Here is a 14208-nt window from a genome sequence, read left to right as displayed (position 1 = left end):
ATTTTTTAGAAAGGCAGTACCTGAGACTTACCCAAACCTCCTGAATCAAAATCTGCATGTTAAGATCCTAGTTGACCATTTCTCCAAAGAAGATATGCAAATGGCCAGCAGGCACATGAAAATACCCTTAGTCATCAGGGGAATGCAAATCAAAACCACAGTAAGGTACTACTTCATACTCACTAATATGGATATAATAAATGAAAACAGAAAATAACAGTCTTGGCAAGAGTATGGAGCAGTTGAAACTCATGTTCATTGCTAGTGGGAATGTAAAATGGTTCAGCTGCTGTAGAAAACAATTTGGTGGTTCATCAAAAAGTTAAACATAGAATTACCATATAAATCTACAATTCCACTCCTAGGTGTATACTGAAAAGAATTAAAAACAGTACACACATGTTCATAGTGGTGCAACATACAAAATCCAAAAGTTGGAAATAGCCCAAATGTCCATCAGTGAATGAATGGATAAACAAATTGTGTAGCCATACAATGGAATATTATACAGGCATTAAAAACATGACATATTGATACATACTTCAATGTGGATTAATCTCTAAAACATTATGCTAAGTGAAATAAACTAGACACAAAAGGTCACAGGTCAAATGCTATATGAGTCTATTTATATGAAATATCCAAAATAGATAAATCTGTAGAGATAGAAGGCAGATTGTTGATTCAGGGGCTACAGAGAGGGAAGATGTGGAGAAACTTATAATGGGTATGGGGTTTTACTTTGGAGTGATGAAAATGTTTTGGAACTAATAGAGGTAGTGGTAGCACAACATTATGACTGTATTAAGTGCCACAGCATTATTCACTTTAAAATGGTTAAATTTATATTATGTGAATTTCACCTCAATAAGTTATTTAAAAAATAAGATCCTAGGTGATTCCTGTGCATGGTAAGGTCTGAGAGGACTGTTCTAGTAGGTACTTTGTCATTAAAAGTTTGGAACTTCAGGAAACTTCTAGTAGGCTGGAAAATGACTCCACTTATGAGAGGTTAGACACCCAAGTTTCACATTTGTTCAGAAAAAAATGAGATTGAGGGCAGATTACAGACCTGGATCTGGTGGGAACCTGCCCTGAGGGACCTCATAGTCTGGAAGGAGTAAAAGGAGCAACAGTATATACACAACTGTTCAGGGTACAAATACTGTGTCATTCATTCACAATATACATTTATTGAGCAGTGAAAAAAAACAGACAAAAATCTCTACTCTCATGAAACTGTCATTCTAGTGGGAAGAGACAGAACAAATAAGCATATTATGCAGTATGTGACATGATAAGAAGCACTATAGAGAAAAATAACAGGGAGGAGGAATGTGGAAAAGGATAGGCCAAGTATTCTGAGAGCTCAGAAAGATAAAGGACATCTAGTCAAGGGAGAAAAGAAGGCCTCCTGGAAAAAGCAAATACTTATTCTAGATTTGCAATAAATTCTGGGAAAGAGGCTCTTAGAACTGGGCTTCAGAGGGCAGGCAGAGGGCTGATGCCCTAGCCATAGAGATCAGCAGACTTGAAGCACAGTATACCAGCACAGAGCTGAAGCTTATCTCCCTATAACTCCATGAGGTAGACAGGGAAGGACTTATTAGGCCATTTTACAGATAGGTGTACTGGGAACAAGAGCAAAGAAGTGACATAGCTAAGGTCACCCACTGCTTACCAACCGGTTAGTGGCAGAGCAGAAAGTCCAGGTTGGATCTCCTGATTCTGGGGCAAGCTGACAGGGCCCTGAGCATACCAGACTATGTGGGGCTATGATGTGAAGACAAGGGTGTAGAGATAAGGTGGGGACTGAAGATCCAGGGCCAGGGAGCCCTGGGGGACCCAAGGCTTCCATGCGGTCTTGCTATCCTGTTCCATCCCTTCTTTTTTCTTTCCTAGTGCTCTGCTGGAAAATGAGAAGAAGAAACGTGAGATGGCAGAAAAGGAGAAGGAGAAGATTGAACGGGAAAAGGAGGAACTGATGGAGAGGCTGAAGCAGATTGAGGAACAGACTAAGAAGGCTCAGCAAGGTGAGGCTTGGAGTCATCTTGGAGACTGACTCTTTGGGCTGGAAACCCTTCTGTCTGAGCTGCAGACTCAAGCCATATGTTCCAGTTGTGGCTATAGGATAGATGTAGGATGGGGCAAGAGGAAGAGTGCCTAGAGCTTTCTGTCAGCTGTGCCCTGGGGTGAAGCATTTCCAGGAAGGAAGCTAAGTGTCCCTTCTTTATCTCTGCACTCTTCACCATCTTTCTAACCCTTTCTCTTCCCAGAACTGGAAGAACAGACCCGCAGGGCTCTGGAACTTGAACAGGAGCGGAAGCGCGCCCAGAGTGAGGCTGAGAAACTGGCCAAAGAGCGTCAAGAAGCTGAAGAGGCCAAGGAGGCCCTGTTGCAGGCCTCCCGGGACCAGAAGAAGACCCAGGAACAGCTGGTAAAGCTAAAAAATGGGCTGAGATTATGTGACCTGAGTTTTCTCTTGTCTTCCCTAACTGTGAGGTAGGCAATGCCAAAAAGAGAGAGAGAGGGAGGTAAGTAGAGTGAGAGAGGGGGAGAGAGAGAAGAGGGAGAAGGAGGAGGAGGAGGAGGAAAAGGAGGAAAAAGACAGAGATAACATGTTTGTCTTCAGGTCTATAGTGTAAGTGGGGAGCTCTGACTTATAAGGAAATGGTTTGGAGTTAATAGGGTGCTGTAGTAAATCTGAGAATAGGAGTGTTCCTCTGGGCTTCCTAGAGGAGTTATGGTAAAAAGAGCCTCTAGAACAGCAAGCAAGTGGAGCAGCAGGTTCTCTGTTAGTTGCCAGAAAATCTGGAGTTGAGGACACCTGGGCCCTGAAGACTCATAAGCTTCTGATTTATCCATAGGCCTTGGAAATGGCAGAGCTGACAGCTCGGATCTCCCAGCTGGAGATGGCCCGAAAGAAAAAGGAGAGTGAGGCTGCAGAATGGCAGCAGAAGGTAAGACACAGTGTCCAGGGCAAAGCAGTGTGGGATGGGGTTCTACATGCATAGGTTCCAGTTCCTTAGATTCCTTAGGTTTGGTTTCCTTCACCCTTACATCCTCTCTTGATAGTGAGCAATATGGCAGAAGGGCCTCAAGTCTTTCTCAAATACTTCCCAGAATTCCCCAATACCCCAAGGAAATTGGTACAATTAATCCTATTATACAGCTGAGGAAACTAAGGATCAGGCAGACAAAGAGACTTGGCCTACCTGGTGCCTGCTTCCTGCTAGGCTATTCTAGGCATACGTTGGGATGCCACAAGTTGGCCTGGTCTGACTGCCAGCTCTTCTGTTACTGGACAGGCTCAGATGGTACAAGAAGACCTGGAGAAGACCCGTGCGGAGCTGAAGACTGCCATGAGCACTCCTCATGTGGCAGAGCCTGCTGAGAATGAGCAGGATGAGCAGGATGAGAATGGGGCAGAGGCCAGCGCTGACCTGCAGGCTGATGCCATGGCCAAGGACCGCAGTGAGGAAGAACGTACCACTGAGGCAGAGAAGAATGAGCGTGTCCAGAAGCACCTGAAGGTACCCAGGCAGAGGCAATGGGTCATGGAGACCATGGGTAGCCTATGACCTTCACTAGGTCATCGGTGGGGCATGACCTTCCTAGGTCATCATGAGGGGATAGGTAGAGGAGCCTGTCTCAGTGCTGTATGGAAGCTTGAGCCTTTCTTAAGTGAGTGTTTTAGGGGAAGGCACCTCTCACTTCTTAATCAGATCCTGGACCACCTCTTCCCTTGCCTTTTTTTTAAACTCCATCCTCCATCCATACTCCATTTATACTTGATTGACTAAATCCGTACCTGAATCTTTGGTACATTGTTCTGCTCTCAGGGAATACCTGTCATCAGTTGATCTGCTAAGTTTGTGATGTTTTTATTTTATTCTTGCCTCACTGCAGTTCTAACAGGGCTGGAAATGGTTCTTAAAAATGTGTGTGTGTGTGTGTGTGTGTATAAAAAGGGGGTGGAGGGAGAGAGAGAGAGAGGTGGGAGGGGAGGGGGGAGGGAGGGAGGGACGAAGGAAAGAAGGAAGAAAGGAAATAAATCTAGTTAATAAGGGGAGTAAAATAAGAGGAAGCCATTAACCCCTCATCCCCTTGTCTCCTCACAGGCTCTCACTTCAGAGCTGGCCAATGCCCGCGATGAGTCCAAGAAGACTGCTAATGACATGATCCATGCTGAGAACATGCGACTGGGTCGAGACAAATACAAGACCCTGCGCCAGATCCGGCAGGGCAATACCAAGCAGCGCATTGATGAGTTTGAGTCCATGTAATGGGCACTCAGCCTCTAGGGACCCCTCCTCCCTTCTTCCTTGCCCAGACACTCCTACACCCTTGCCTAACACACACTGTGCTGGAGCCACTAACTACAGCAGCCCTGGAGTCATGCCAAGCATTTGGTGCAGCCATGTGACCAAACCTAGCCCCTCACCCCTTACTCACATCCCTAGGCAGAGAGATGGCCCACTATGGTGCCAATGGGACCTTCTTTTTCCTCTGGCCCTTTTGATCTAGCTTGCTAGAAGAAATCACTTTCCCAGTTCAGAGGCACTTCCTACTTGATTTGAGAAATACACCCACATTGACTGTTGTTCTGCAGAAGTCAAGTGTGGAGTAGGTTGAAAACTAGCCCCTACCCTTACCCCACCACTGCCTTCCTCTTCATGGTTCTGTGATTTGCAGAATTGGAATATCACAGGGTTTAGGAAAAGAGGCAGGACCCTGGCTATATGCTCTAGAATGTCAACTGCCCAAGAATTAGGCCTCCCAATGTCTATTCCTTCTCGAGTCATTTAGGCTTTGTAATGATTGGAGGCTAAAAAGATGTTCAATCATTCTACTCTCTACCTCCCAGATTGGGCCTGTTACAAACTTGGTCCCAATAAACTTGGTCCCTGAGTTCAGGGACTCAGTTTCTCCTCAGGGTGAGATGGGGGAGACAGTGCCTTCAAGAGGCTTCACCAACATCCTCAAAGACCATTGGCCCTTCTGTTCAGGCAAGACTGGGTAGAAGTTCTGTCCCAAAGCCTTAAGGGAGCATAGGCTTGTTAAAAGTGAGCTCTACGGGCAGAGATATCTCTTACTTCTTATTCTGGCTTCCTCTTCCCTTCTTGGGATCTGCTCATCACTCCAGTCCCCAAATCCCCTCCAGGTAGAAGAGTAGGAATGGTGACACCAAAACCTAGCCAATATCATCCAGGACTCTTACTGAAGGGAGGAAATATTCACACCTGGCTTCAGTATTTTCCCTGCTAGGTATCCCAGACCACCTCTCCCTTCACAGCTACTTGGGCCATAGCTCCTGCTTCAGGGCCATCAAGGCCTTGGTGTGGTGAGCCCTGGATCTTGATGCCAGTTGGCTCAACTGGCGAGAGGGTGGAAGAAGCTGAGTGTGATGAGAGAAGCCCGTGGCCCAGATCCTGCAGTTTACTTGACCCCCTTCAGGTGCCTAATAGCCCCTTCCTATCACCTCTCTCCAAGGTGGTAATTGGGTCCTGCTTCTGTTAGACAAACCTCTAACCCAGGTCTTGCCACCAGCTGAGCTGTCACTTGGAGCTGTAAACCAGAGAGCTGTTAGGGGCTCTGGCCTGGTCCCTTTCACACCCCCACCCCTTTTTCTCAACCCAGGAGCAGCCTTCTCCTCCTCTTCATCTCTGTCTCATGTGTGCTCTTTTTCTTTCTACCAGTATTATATATTTTAGTGGCATCTAACTCAATATTGATTTCTGCATTTCTTGCTAATGCACCCTAAGAAGATACTAGTCTTGGGACAGGATCATTTTGGCCTCATTCCCTTACCACCCCTTCACTTGGGAAGCTTATACTACATTATAAGAGAATATTTTGCCAGAAACATTAATGTAAGAAGCTTTCAGTATTAGTGATATCACCTGTCACTATAGGTCATACAATCAATTTTTAAAGTACTTGGTATTTGGTTTTATTGTTCCTTTTTTTGCCGTCTCCCCAGAGTTTGGTCCCCAAGGGCGATACTGTCCTTCCATGCAGTGCCCTGAGCCCAGAGCCCATGGTTTTGATCCCCTTGCCTCCTGCTTGACCTTGGGAAGTCTTATGTGCATTGCTGTGAATTATATTAACACTTTCTTGGTGATACAACCTACATTGGCTAAATTCAAACCTGGAATTGTGGGGCAATCTAGCTACCTTTAGGGCAGTTCCCCTCCTCCCGCATCCCTCCCAGGAAAGCTGGGGAGAAAGGTTAGATTTTGTATTCAGGTTTTTTTGTGTGTATTTTTTTGGGTTTTAAAATTTGTTTTTGGAGGGGTTTATGCTTAACCCATGTTCTATCTCAGTGCCAATAAAATTTAGGAAGACATCACTGTGACTTGATCTTTCTTTGTGGAATGAGCAAGTGGCTGCAAGATACTTCACTGTAATTTCCACTCTCTGGACCACCTACCCATCCCTGGTCTCATTCCATTCTCACTTCAGTCGTATGGGGCGTAGATCTGACTCTCTTCATTTTATAGAGGAAGGAATGGACTTGAAAAAGAATAACTGCCCAAGGGCACAGGACTGTATGACTTAATAGCCTATGCCCTTTAATAGCCCCAGGCCAACTTTTCCAGTGTAGGTGGGCCCTGCATTGACCATGTGGTGCTTATGGGCTTGCTTGGCATTGGGGCTTTGGGGCTGCTTGTGAGGGGTGATTTTTATCTCTGGACTTCTCCTGGGGTGGTCAGACCCTTTCCTGCCTCCTTGTCAGGAAGGCCTCCAGGCTTGTTCACCTCCTACTACCCTCATTTATTGCAGTGCAAATGAACGTCAGAGAAATTATCTTGAGCTTTGTTGCAAAAGGTGGTGGGGAGTGGAGTGTCAAGTAAGAATGGAGATTGTATATCTGTACAAAAGCTGTTGGGCAGTACTTCGTGTCAATTTTATAGCCTACATTGGTTATCCCAATTTTACTGTTGAGGAAACTGAGACCTAGATAAGCCTTCCAGGCTGTCTTGGACATGGCATACTCTCATTTAAGCTTCCTTCTTGGTGAGCCAATACTTGCAAGGAAAAGTAAGTTGTGTGTTCTGTGAGCTCTGAATCCTTATAATAGCCCTTTCAGGCAGTGGCTCCCAAACTTGTTTGCATATTAAAATCTTAAAGATTCCAAAACCTAGACCACATCCTCAGATAAAATTATAATCTCTAGCAGGGGGACACAAGCATCACAGCATATTTGTTAATTCCAATGTGTAGACAAACTTGGGAACCACTGCTCTGAGGACTTACTATGTTACCTCATTTTGCAGATAAAGAAACTGAGGCCCAACAAGATGAATTAATTTGTCTAAGGTCACAGACATTAGAAGTAGTAAAGCCAGGACATGAACACAGGCAATCTAGTTCATGAGCCTGTGCTCTTAACCACTACACTAGATCTTTTCCCTACCATTCCCACCAGGGGTCTAGGGGAAGACAGATACCTACTGGGAACAGGAGATGCAGTCAGCCTTCTGTATCCATGGATTCCACATTCGCGGAGTCAATCAACTGTAGACTGAAAATATTTGAAAAAAAAATTCCAGAAATTTCCAAAAAGCAAAACGTGAATTTGCTGCATGCCAGTTACTATTTACATAGCATTTACATCATATTAAGTATTATAAATAATCTAGAGATGACTTAAAATATATGGGAGGATATGCATAGGTTATATGCAAATATTACACCATTTTATAAAAGGGACTTGAGCATTTGCAGATTTTGTTATCTGCAAGGTTCCTGAAACCAATCCCCTGTGGATACCGAGGGATGACTACTTGCACAGCTTCAATTCTAAGGTAACAAATAGAATTCTAGGACTTCAGAACATCAGTGTAGGAAGGAGACTTAGGAATATCTGCTAATGATAATCCCAACTGTTGTTGCCTTAGAAAGTGAAGAAGTCCTAGGTCCCTTCCAATTTCAACCAGAGGATGTTTGCTTTTCTCTGCTTTGTATGTTGGGCTGAATATGTGTAAATAACTATTTTTTTAAAGTGGGAGACATGTGAACTTATGCGTCTAGGAAGATGGATATGGTAGACAGGGTAATGGTGCCTCCCTGCCCCCTAAAGATGTCCATATTCTAATCCATAGAATTTGTGACTATATTACCTTATGTGGCAAAAGAGACTTGGGCATGTTATTAAAGAGTTTAAGATAGCGAGGTGATACTGGATAATCCAGGTGGGCCCAATATAATTACAATGGTCATTAAAAGATGGAAGAAGATCAGAGTCAGAGAGTTGAAGATGCTGTGTCGCTGCTTTGAAGATGGAGAAAGAGGCCACAAGTCAAGGAATGCAGGTGGTTGCTAAAAACTGGGAAAGACAAGGAAACATATTATTTCCCAGAACACAGCCGTGCTAACACTTTGGTTTAAGCTCAGTGAAACCCATTTAGGACTTCTGTCTGACCTCCAAAAAGTGTAACATAATAAATTTGCATTGTTTTAAGCCATTATAACATTGTTACCCATTTCTCAACATCCCCCATTCTTGAAATGACAATGTTATAGAAATGGAGAACAGACAGGTTGTCAATGATTAAGGAAGTAGGGGGAAGCCATGTGAGAAGTAGATCTGGCTATAAGAAGGCAACATGAGGGATTCTTGCAGTGATACTCTGTCTTGACTGTATCAATGTCAATATTTTGGTTGTTTGCAAGATATTACTATTGGAGAAATCAAGTAAAGAGTACATGAGATCTCTTTGTATTATTCTTATAACTGCATTTGAATCTACAAAGGATCTCAAAAGAATTAATTTTTAAAAAGGGGGCAGTGTTGCTAATGTGTATATATACAACAGCAATGGTGCTTTTGTTCACCAAAAGACATAGCAGTACTATTTGCAATAGCTGCAAATCTGAAAACAACACAAATATCCATCAACTAGAGAATGGACAAAACTATAGTATATTCATGTAATACTCAGCAATAGAAATTAAAAAAAAACTACTGATGCATACAAAAATATGGATGAATCTCACAGACATTATATTGTACAAAAAAGGCAGACACAAAAGAGAACATACATAATTCTATATATATCAAGCTCTAGGGCAGTCATGGTTGTCTGGAGCTGGGGTGGGAAAAACTGACTGGAAAGAGGCACAAGGAAACCATCTGGGATCATGGAAATATTATTGGTTTGGGTGGTGGTTACAGGGTACAAACATGTAAAAATTCATCAAGGTGTATGTAAATTACAACTCAATAAAAAAAGAAAAGAAAGAGGGGGCCCTCCATTGCTGTAAAAGTTTGAATATATCTAGAACAATGTTTCTCAAATTTTACTGTATATGAGAATCACTTTGTGGGCTTCTTAAAACAGATTACTAGACTCCACCCACAAAGTCTCCAGTTCAGTGGGTCTGAAGCAGAGCCTGAGAATTTGCATTTCTAACAAGTTCCCAGCAGGTGCTGATGCTGCTATTCCAGGGGCCAGACTTCTGGAGAGCCACTGCTCTAGAATCTAAAGTAGACCAATACTTTTCTGAGAGATGAGGAGATGAGGCTTGTCTAAGTTCCCACAAGCAGTCCAGCAGATATGGGTCTGGAACTTGCTTTCTGACCCTTTTTGATGGAACTTCAAGACCTGGATCAGGCTTTCTCTGCCATCCAAGAGTAGTGCACTATTGCCTGTCTTCCTGTATCTCTTAATTAAAATGTCTGAGCAGGAAGGGGCCAGAGAGATTCCTGAATTTGATTACTCTTCATATAGAGTAGGAAACTGAGGCCCAAGAATCAAAGGCACTTGTCCACAGTCACAATGGCAGGACTTAGCCTTGAACTATCTCCTGTATCTGCCCCAGACCTGGACAAATATCTACCATGGGGCACCCTTACCATCTTGGCTACTTTGCTTCCAATCCTCTTCCTAAAGAAAGCTCCTCCTCCCACATTTACATATCTGTACACAGGTGATGTTTCTTAAAGTTTTTAGTCAAGATCTTAAAGAGTCCATGCTACTTCTACATCACTTTCTAGAGTTAAAATGGAGGGCTTTGAACCTATTTCTCTCTGAGAACATCAATTCCCTTCCTTAGCTTAAGGAGCATTCATGGCTCTTCACAACTTGACTTGTCTTATCTTTCACTATTCATCATTACCTATTTCCCCTCAACATTTTACAATCTAGACATAGTAGAAAATCACAACAAATGACAGTCTAGGACTAGAGGGCTTCACTGGTGAATTTGATCTAACATTTAAAGAAGAATTAACACCTATCCTCAAAATATTCCAAAAATTACAAAGGAAGGAGAGCTTCTGAACTCATTCTAGGAGGCCCGTATCATCTTGATACCAAAACCAGACAAAGATATTATTAAAAAAAAGAAAATTACAGGCCAATATCAAGATGAACATAGATATAAAAATCCTCATCAAAATATTACCAAATTAATTCAATAATACATTAAAGGGATCATTCACCACGATTAAGTGGGATTTATCCCAGGGATGCAAGGATGGTTCTATATCTGCAAATCAATCAATATGATATACCACACTAATAAGTTGAAAAATAAAAATCATGTTATTATCCTAACAGATGCAGAAAAATCTTTTAACAAAATTCAACATCCATGCTGATAAAAAACTCTTAACAAAATATATATAGAGAGAACATACTTCAACATAATAAAGGCCACATATGACAAGCCCATAGCTAACATCATACTCAATGATGAAAAGCTGAAATCCTTTTCTCTAAGGTCAGGAACAAGACAAGGAAGCTCACTCACTCTCACCACTTTTAATAAACATAGTATTAGAAGTCCTAGCCACAGCAATCAGACAATAAAAGGAAATAAAAGGAATCCAAGTAGGAAAGGAAGAAGTAAAACTGTCACTGTTTGCAGATGACATGATAATATACATTTAAGACCCCAAAGGCATCACCAAAAAACAACTAGAGCTCATCACTGAATTCAGCAAAGTTTCAGGATATGAAATTAATATACAGAAATCTGTTGCATTTCTATGCACTAACAATGAACTCTCAGAAAGAGAAATTAAGAAAACAATTCCATCTGCAATCACATCAAAAAGGAATAAATCTGAGGAGGTAAAAGGCTAATACTCAGAAAACAGTAAGATACTGAATGAAAGTAATTGAAGATGATACAAACAGATGGAAAGATATACTGTGTTTATGGATTGGAAGGTTTAATATTGTTAAAACGAACTTATTATCCAAGGCAATCAACAGATTCAATGCATTCTCTGTCAAAGTACTAATGCCATTCTTCGCAGAACTAGAACAAAATAATCTCAAATTTGTATAGAAACACAAAAGGCCCCGAATAGACAAAATGATCTTGAGAAAGAAGAAAGCTGGAGGTATCAAGACCCCTGATTTCAAACTATGTTAACAAAGCTACAGTAATGAATAGAGAACTCAGAAATGAGACCACACTTATATAGGCAGTTAATGTACAACAAAGGAAGCAAGAATGTAAGTGGAGAAAAGACAGCCTCTTCAATAAACAGTTTTGGGAACACTGAACACAACTACATGCAAAAGAATCAATCTGCACTACTCTCTCATACTATACACAAAAATAAATTCAAAATTGATTAAAGACTTAAATGTAAGCCCTTAAACCACAAAACTTCTTGAAGAAAACATAGACAGTATCTCTTTGACATCAGTCTAAGTAATATTTTTTTGGATATGTCTCGTCAGACAAGGGAAACAAAAGCAAAAATTTGAAAATGGGACTACATCAAGCTATAAAGCTTTTGCACAGCTAAGGAAACTATCAAGAAAATGAAAAGGCAACCTATGGAATGGTAGAAGATATTTTCAAATGATATGTAGGATAAGGGCTTAATATTCAAAATATATAAAGAACTCATACAACTCAGTAACAAAAAAACTCCAATCTGTTTGAAAAATAGGCAGAGGACTTGAATAGACATTTTTCCAAAGAAGACATAGAAATGGCCAACAGACATATGAAAAGATGCTCAACATCACTAACCATTAGGGAAATGCAAATTAAAACCACGATGTGATACCACTTCACATCTGTAAGAATGGCTATCATCAAAAAGACAATAAATAACAATTGTTGGCAAGGAGGTGGAGATAAGGAAACCCTTGTGCACTGTTGGTGTGAATGTGAATTGTACAACCACTATGGAAAACAGTACAGAGGTTCCTCAAAAAAATTAAGATGAACTACCATTTTATCCAGCAACTCCACTCTGGGTATTTATCCAAAGACCACAAAAACATCAATTCAGAAAGATATATGCACCCCTATGTTCATTGCACATTATTTACAATATCCAAGAAATGGAAACACTTCAAGTGTTCATAAATAGACAAATGGATAAAGATGTGTGTACACATACACATACATATACAATGGAATATTACTCAATTATATAAAAAGAAAATCTTGCTGTTTGGGACAACATGAATAGACCTAGAGGGTATCATGCTATGTGAAATAACAAAGAGAGAAAGGCAAATACCATATGATCTCAGTTATACATGGAATCTAAAAAACAAGACAGATGGATGAACATAACAAATCAAAAACAGACTTATAGAGAGCAAACTGGTGGTTCCCGGGGTCGGGGGTGGGTGAGGGTTTAGGTGAAATAGGTGAAGGGGATTAAGAGGTTCAAACTTACAGTTATAAAATAAATAAGCCAAGGGGATATAATCTACAACATAAGGAATATGGTCATTAATACTGGATTGATTTTGTATGGTGATGGTTACTAGACTTATTGTGGTGATCATTTTGAAGGTATTTAGGTATTGAATTACTGTTTTACGATTAAAACTAACATAAATCTGTACACCAACTGTATTTCAATTTAAAAAGTTTAACGACTTTCCTAAAGTTGCACTGCTAATAAGAAGTTGAGCCATGATTTGAATCCATTCTCTATCTCATTATCCTGTTTTAAATTTTGTTCATAACATTTCTTACTAGTTGAAATGGCCTAATCTATTTATTGATGTCTAGTTTATTACCTGTATTGCCTAACTGAAATGTAAGCTTCACAAAGGCAGAGACTCTTCTAAAAAATTTATTGAAGTGTAGTTGATTTATAATATTAGTTTCAGGTGTACAGCAAAGTGATTCAGTTATACATTTACACACACACACACATATATATATTTTAATTTTCAGATTCTTTTCCATTATACATTATTAAATATAGTTAAGGTAGAGAATCTTTTTTTTACATTTTTTATTGATTTATAATCATTTTACAATGTTGTGTCAAATTCCAGTGTAGAGCACAATTTTTCAGTTATACATGAACATATATATATTCATTGTCACACATTTTTCTCTGTGAGCTACCATAAGATCTTGTGTATATTTCCCTGTGCTATACAGTATATCTTGTTCACTTGCTGTATCCTGTGATACATACTCGATGTTTGTTGAATGAGTGGATGGTTACTCCCTGGGACCGTGTGGATTTCTCTACTTGGAATGATCGTCCCCTTTGCTTTCTGAATATTGTAGGAGAAGAAAAAGTTTTCTTTGACCCTCTTAGGTTTCCTGACTGGTTCTGAAAATTAAACTGAAAGATTGACAGGAGAAAAGCATACCAACTTTATTAAATTTTTACATGTACACGGGAGACTTCACAAGAGAACAAAGACCTGAAGAGGTGACCAGGCAGGAAGCTTTTGTCTTTTAGATAAAGAAACAATAAATTTGTGAAGAATTGACCAGATAAAGGGCTTTGGGCTAGGGGTAGTAAATGGTGAAGAAGTAACCAGGAACATAGGGATGGTTTAACAAGGTTTATTTATATAGATTTCTGGGCCCCTAATTCTCTGTCTCTGGTAATAAGAATGTCTTCTTTCCTCCTGGTACTGGGAGGGTATGTTTCACATAGGAATTTTATTATTTGTTTCATGGGGAAAGAGCGGGGTGAGAGAGAGTTTAGAGTGACCTTTCTCTATGTGCCATTTTAAAAAGTTCCTTCAGTTTAAGGTATTTAACATGCCAAGGTGCCATAATTTGGGGTAGCAAGTTTTGAACTCCATCAATTCTAACATCTAATCTTCAAGAACCAGCTTCAGCCTCGCTTTCCCTCAGAAGCCTCTGGCCTGCCCTCCTCTCTTAACTTCTATACAATATTGTCTGCTCCTTCCCTGACTCCAGGACATGACTGATTTTACCCTGAGTGGCCCTCGTTCATATGTG

The 14208-nt window shown here is 40.8% G+C and overlaps 1 protein-coding gene across 1 annotated transcript in view; it reads left to right on the top strand.

Moving 5' to 3' along the window:
* Positions 1-6349, top strand: part of MSN (moesin) — a 64765-nt gene extending 58416 nt beyond the window's left edge. Inside the window, exons 9-13 of the mRNA XM_010973655.2 lie at positions 1903-2033; positions 2277-2437; positions 2868-2960; positions 3309-3533; positions 4122-6349. Of these exons, the coding sequence (XP_010971957.1) occupies positions 1903-2033; positions 2277-2437; positions 2868-2960; positions 3309-3533; positions 4122-4286 (775 nt within the window). The 3' untranslated portion in view covers positions 4287-6349. The remainder of the gene's footprint in view (positions 1-1902; positions 2034-2276; positions 2438-2867; positions 2961-3308; positions 3534-4121) is intronic.
* Positions 6350-14208: the final 7859 nt, after the last annotated feature.

This window comes from Camelus bactrianus, chromosome X, assembly GCF_048773025.1.
Source record: "Camelus bactrianus isolate YW-2024 breed Bactrian camel chromosome X, ASM4877302v1, whole genome shotgun sequence".
Classification (NCBI taxonomy): Eukaryota; Metazoa; Chordata; class Mammalia; order Artiodactyla; family Camelidae; genus Camelus; species Camelus bactrianus.
The sequence above is the reverse complement of the archived record's forward strand: the minus strand, read 5'-3'. Positions and strand labels throughout refer to the sequence as shown.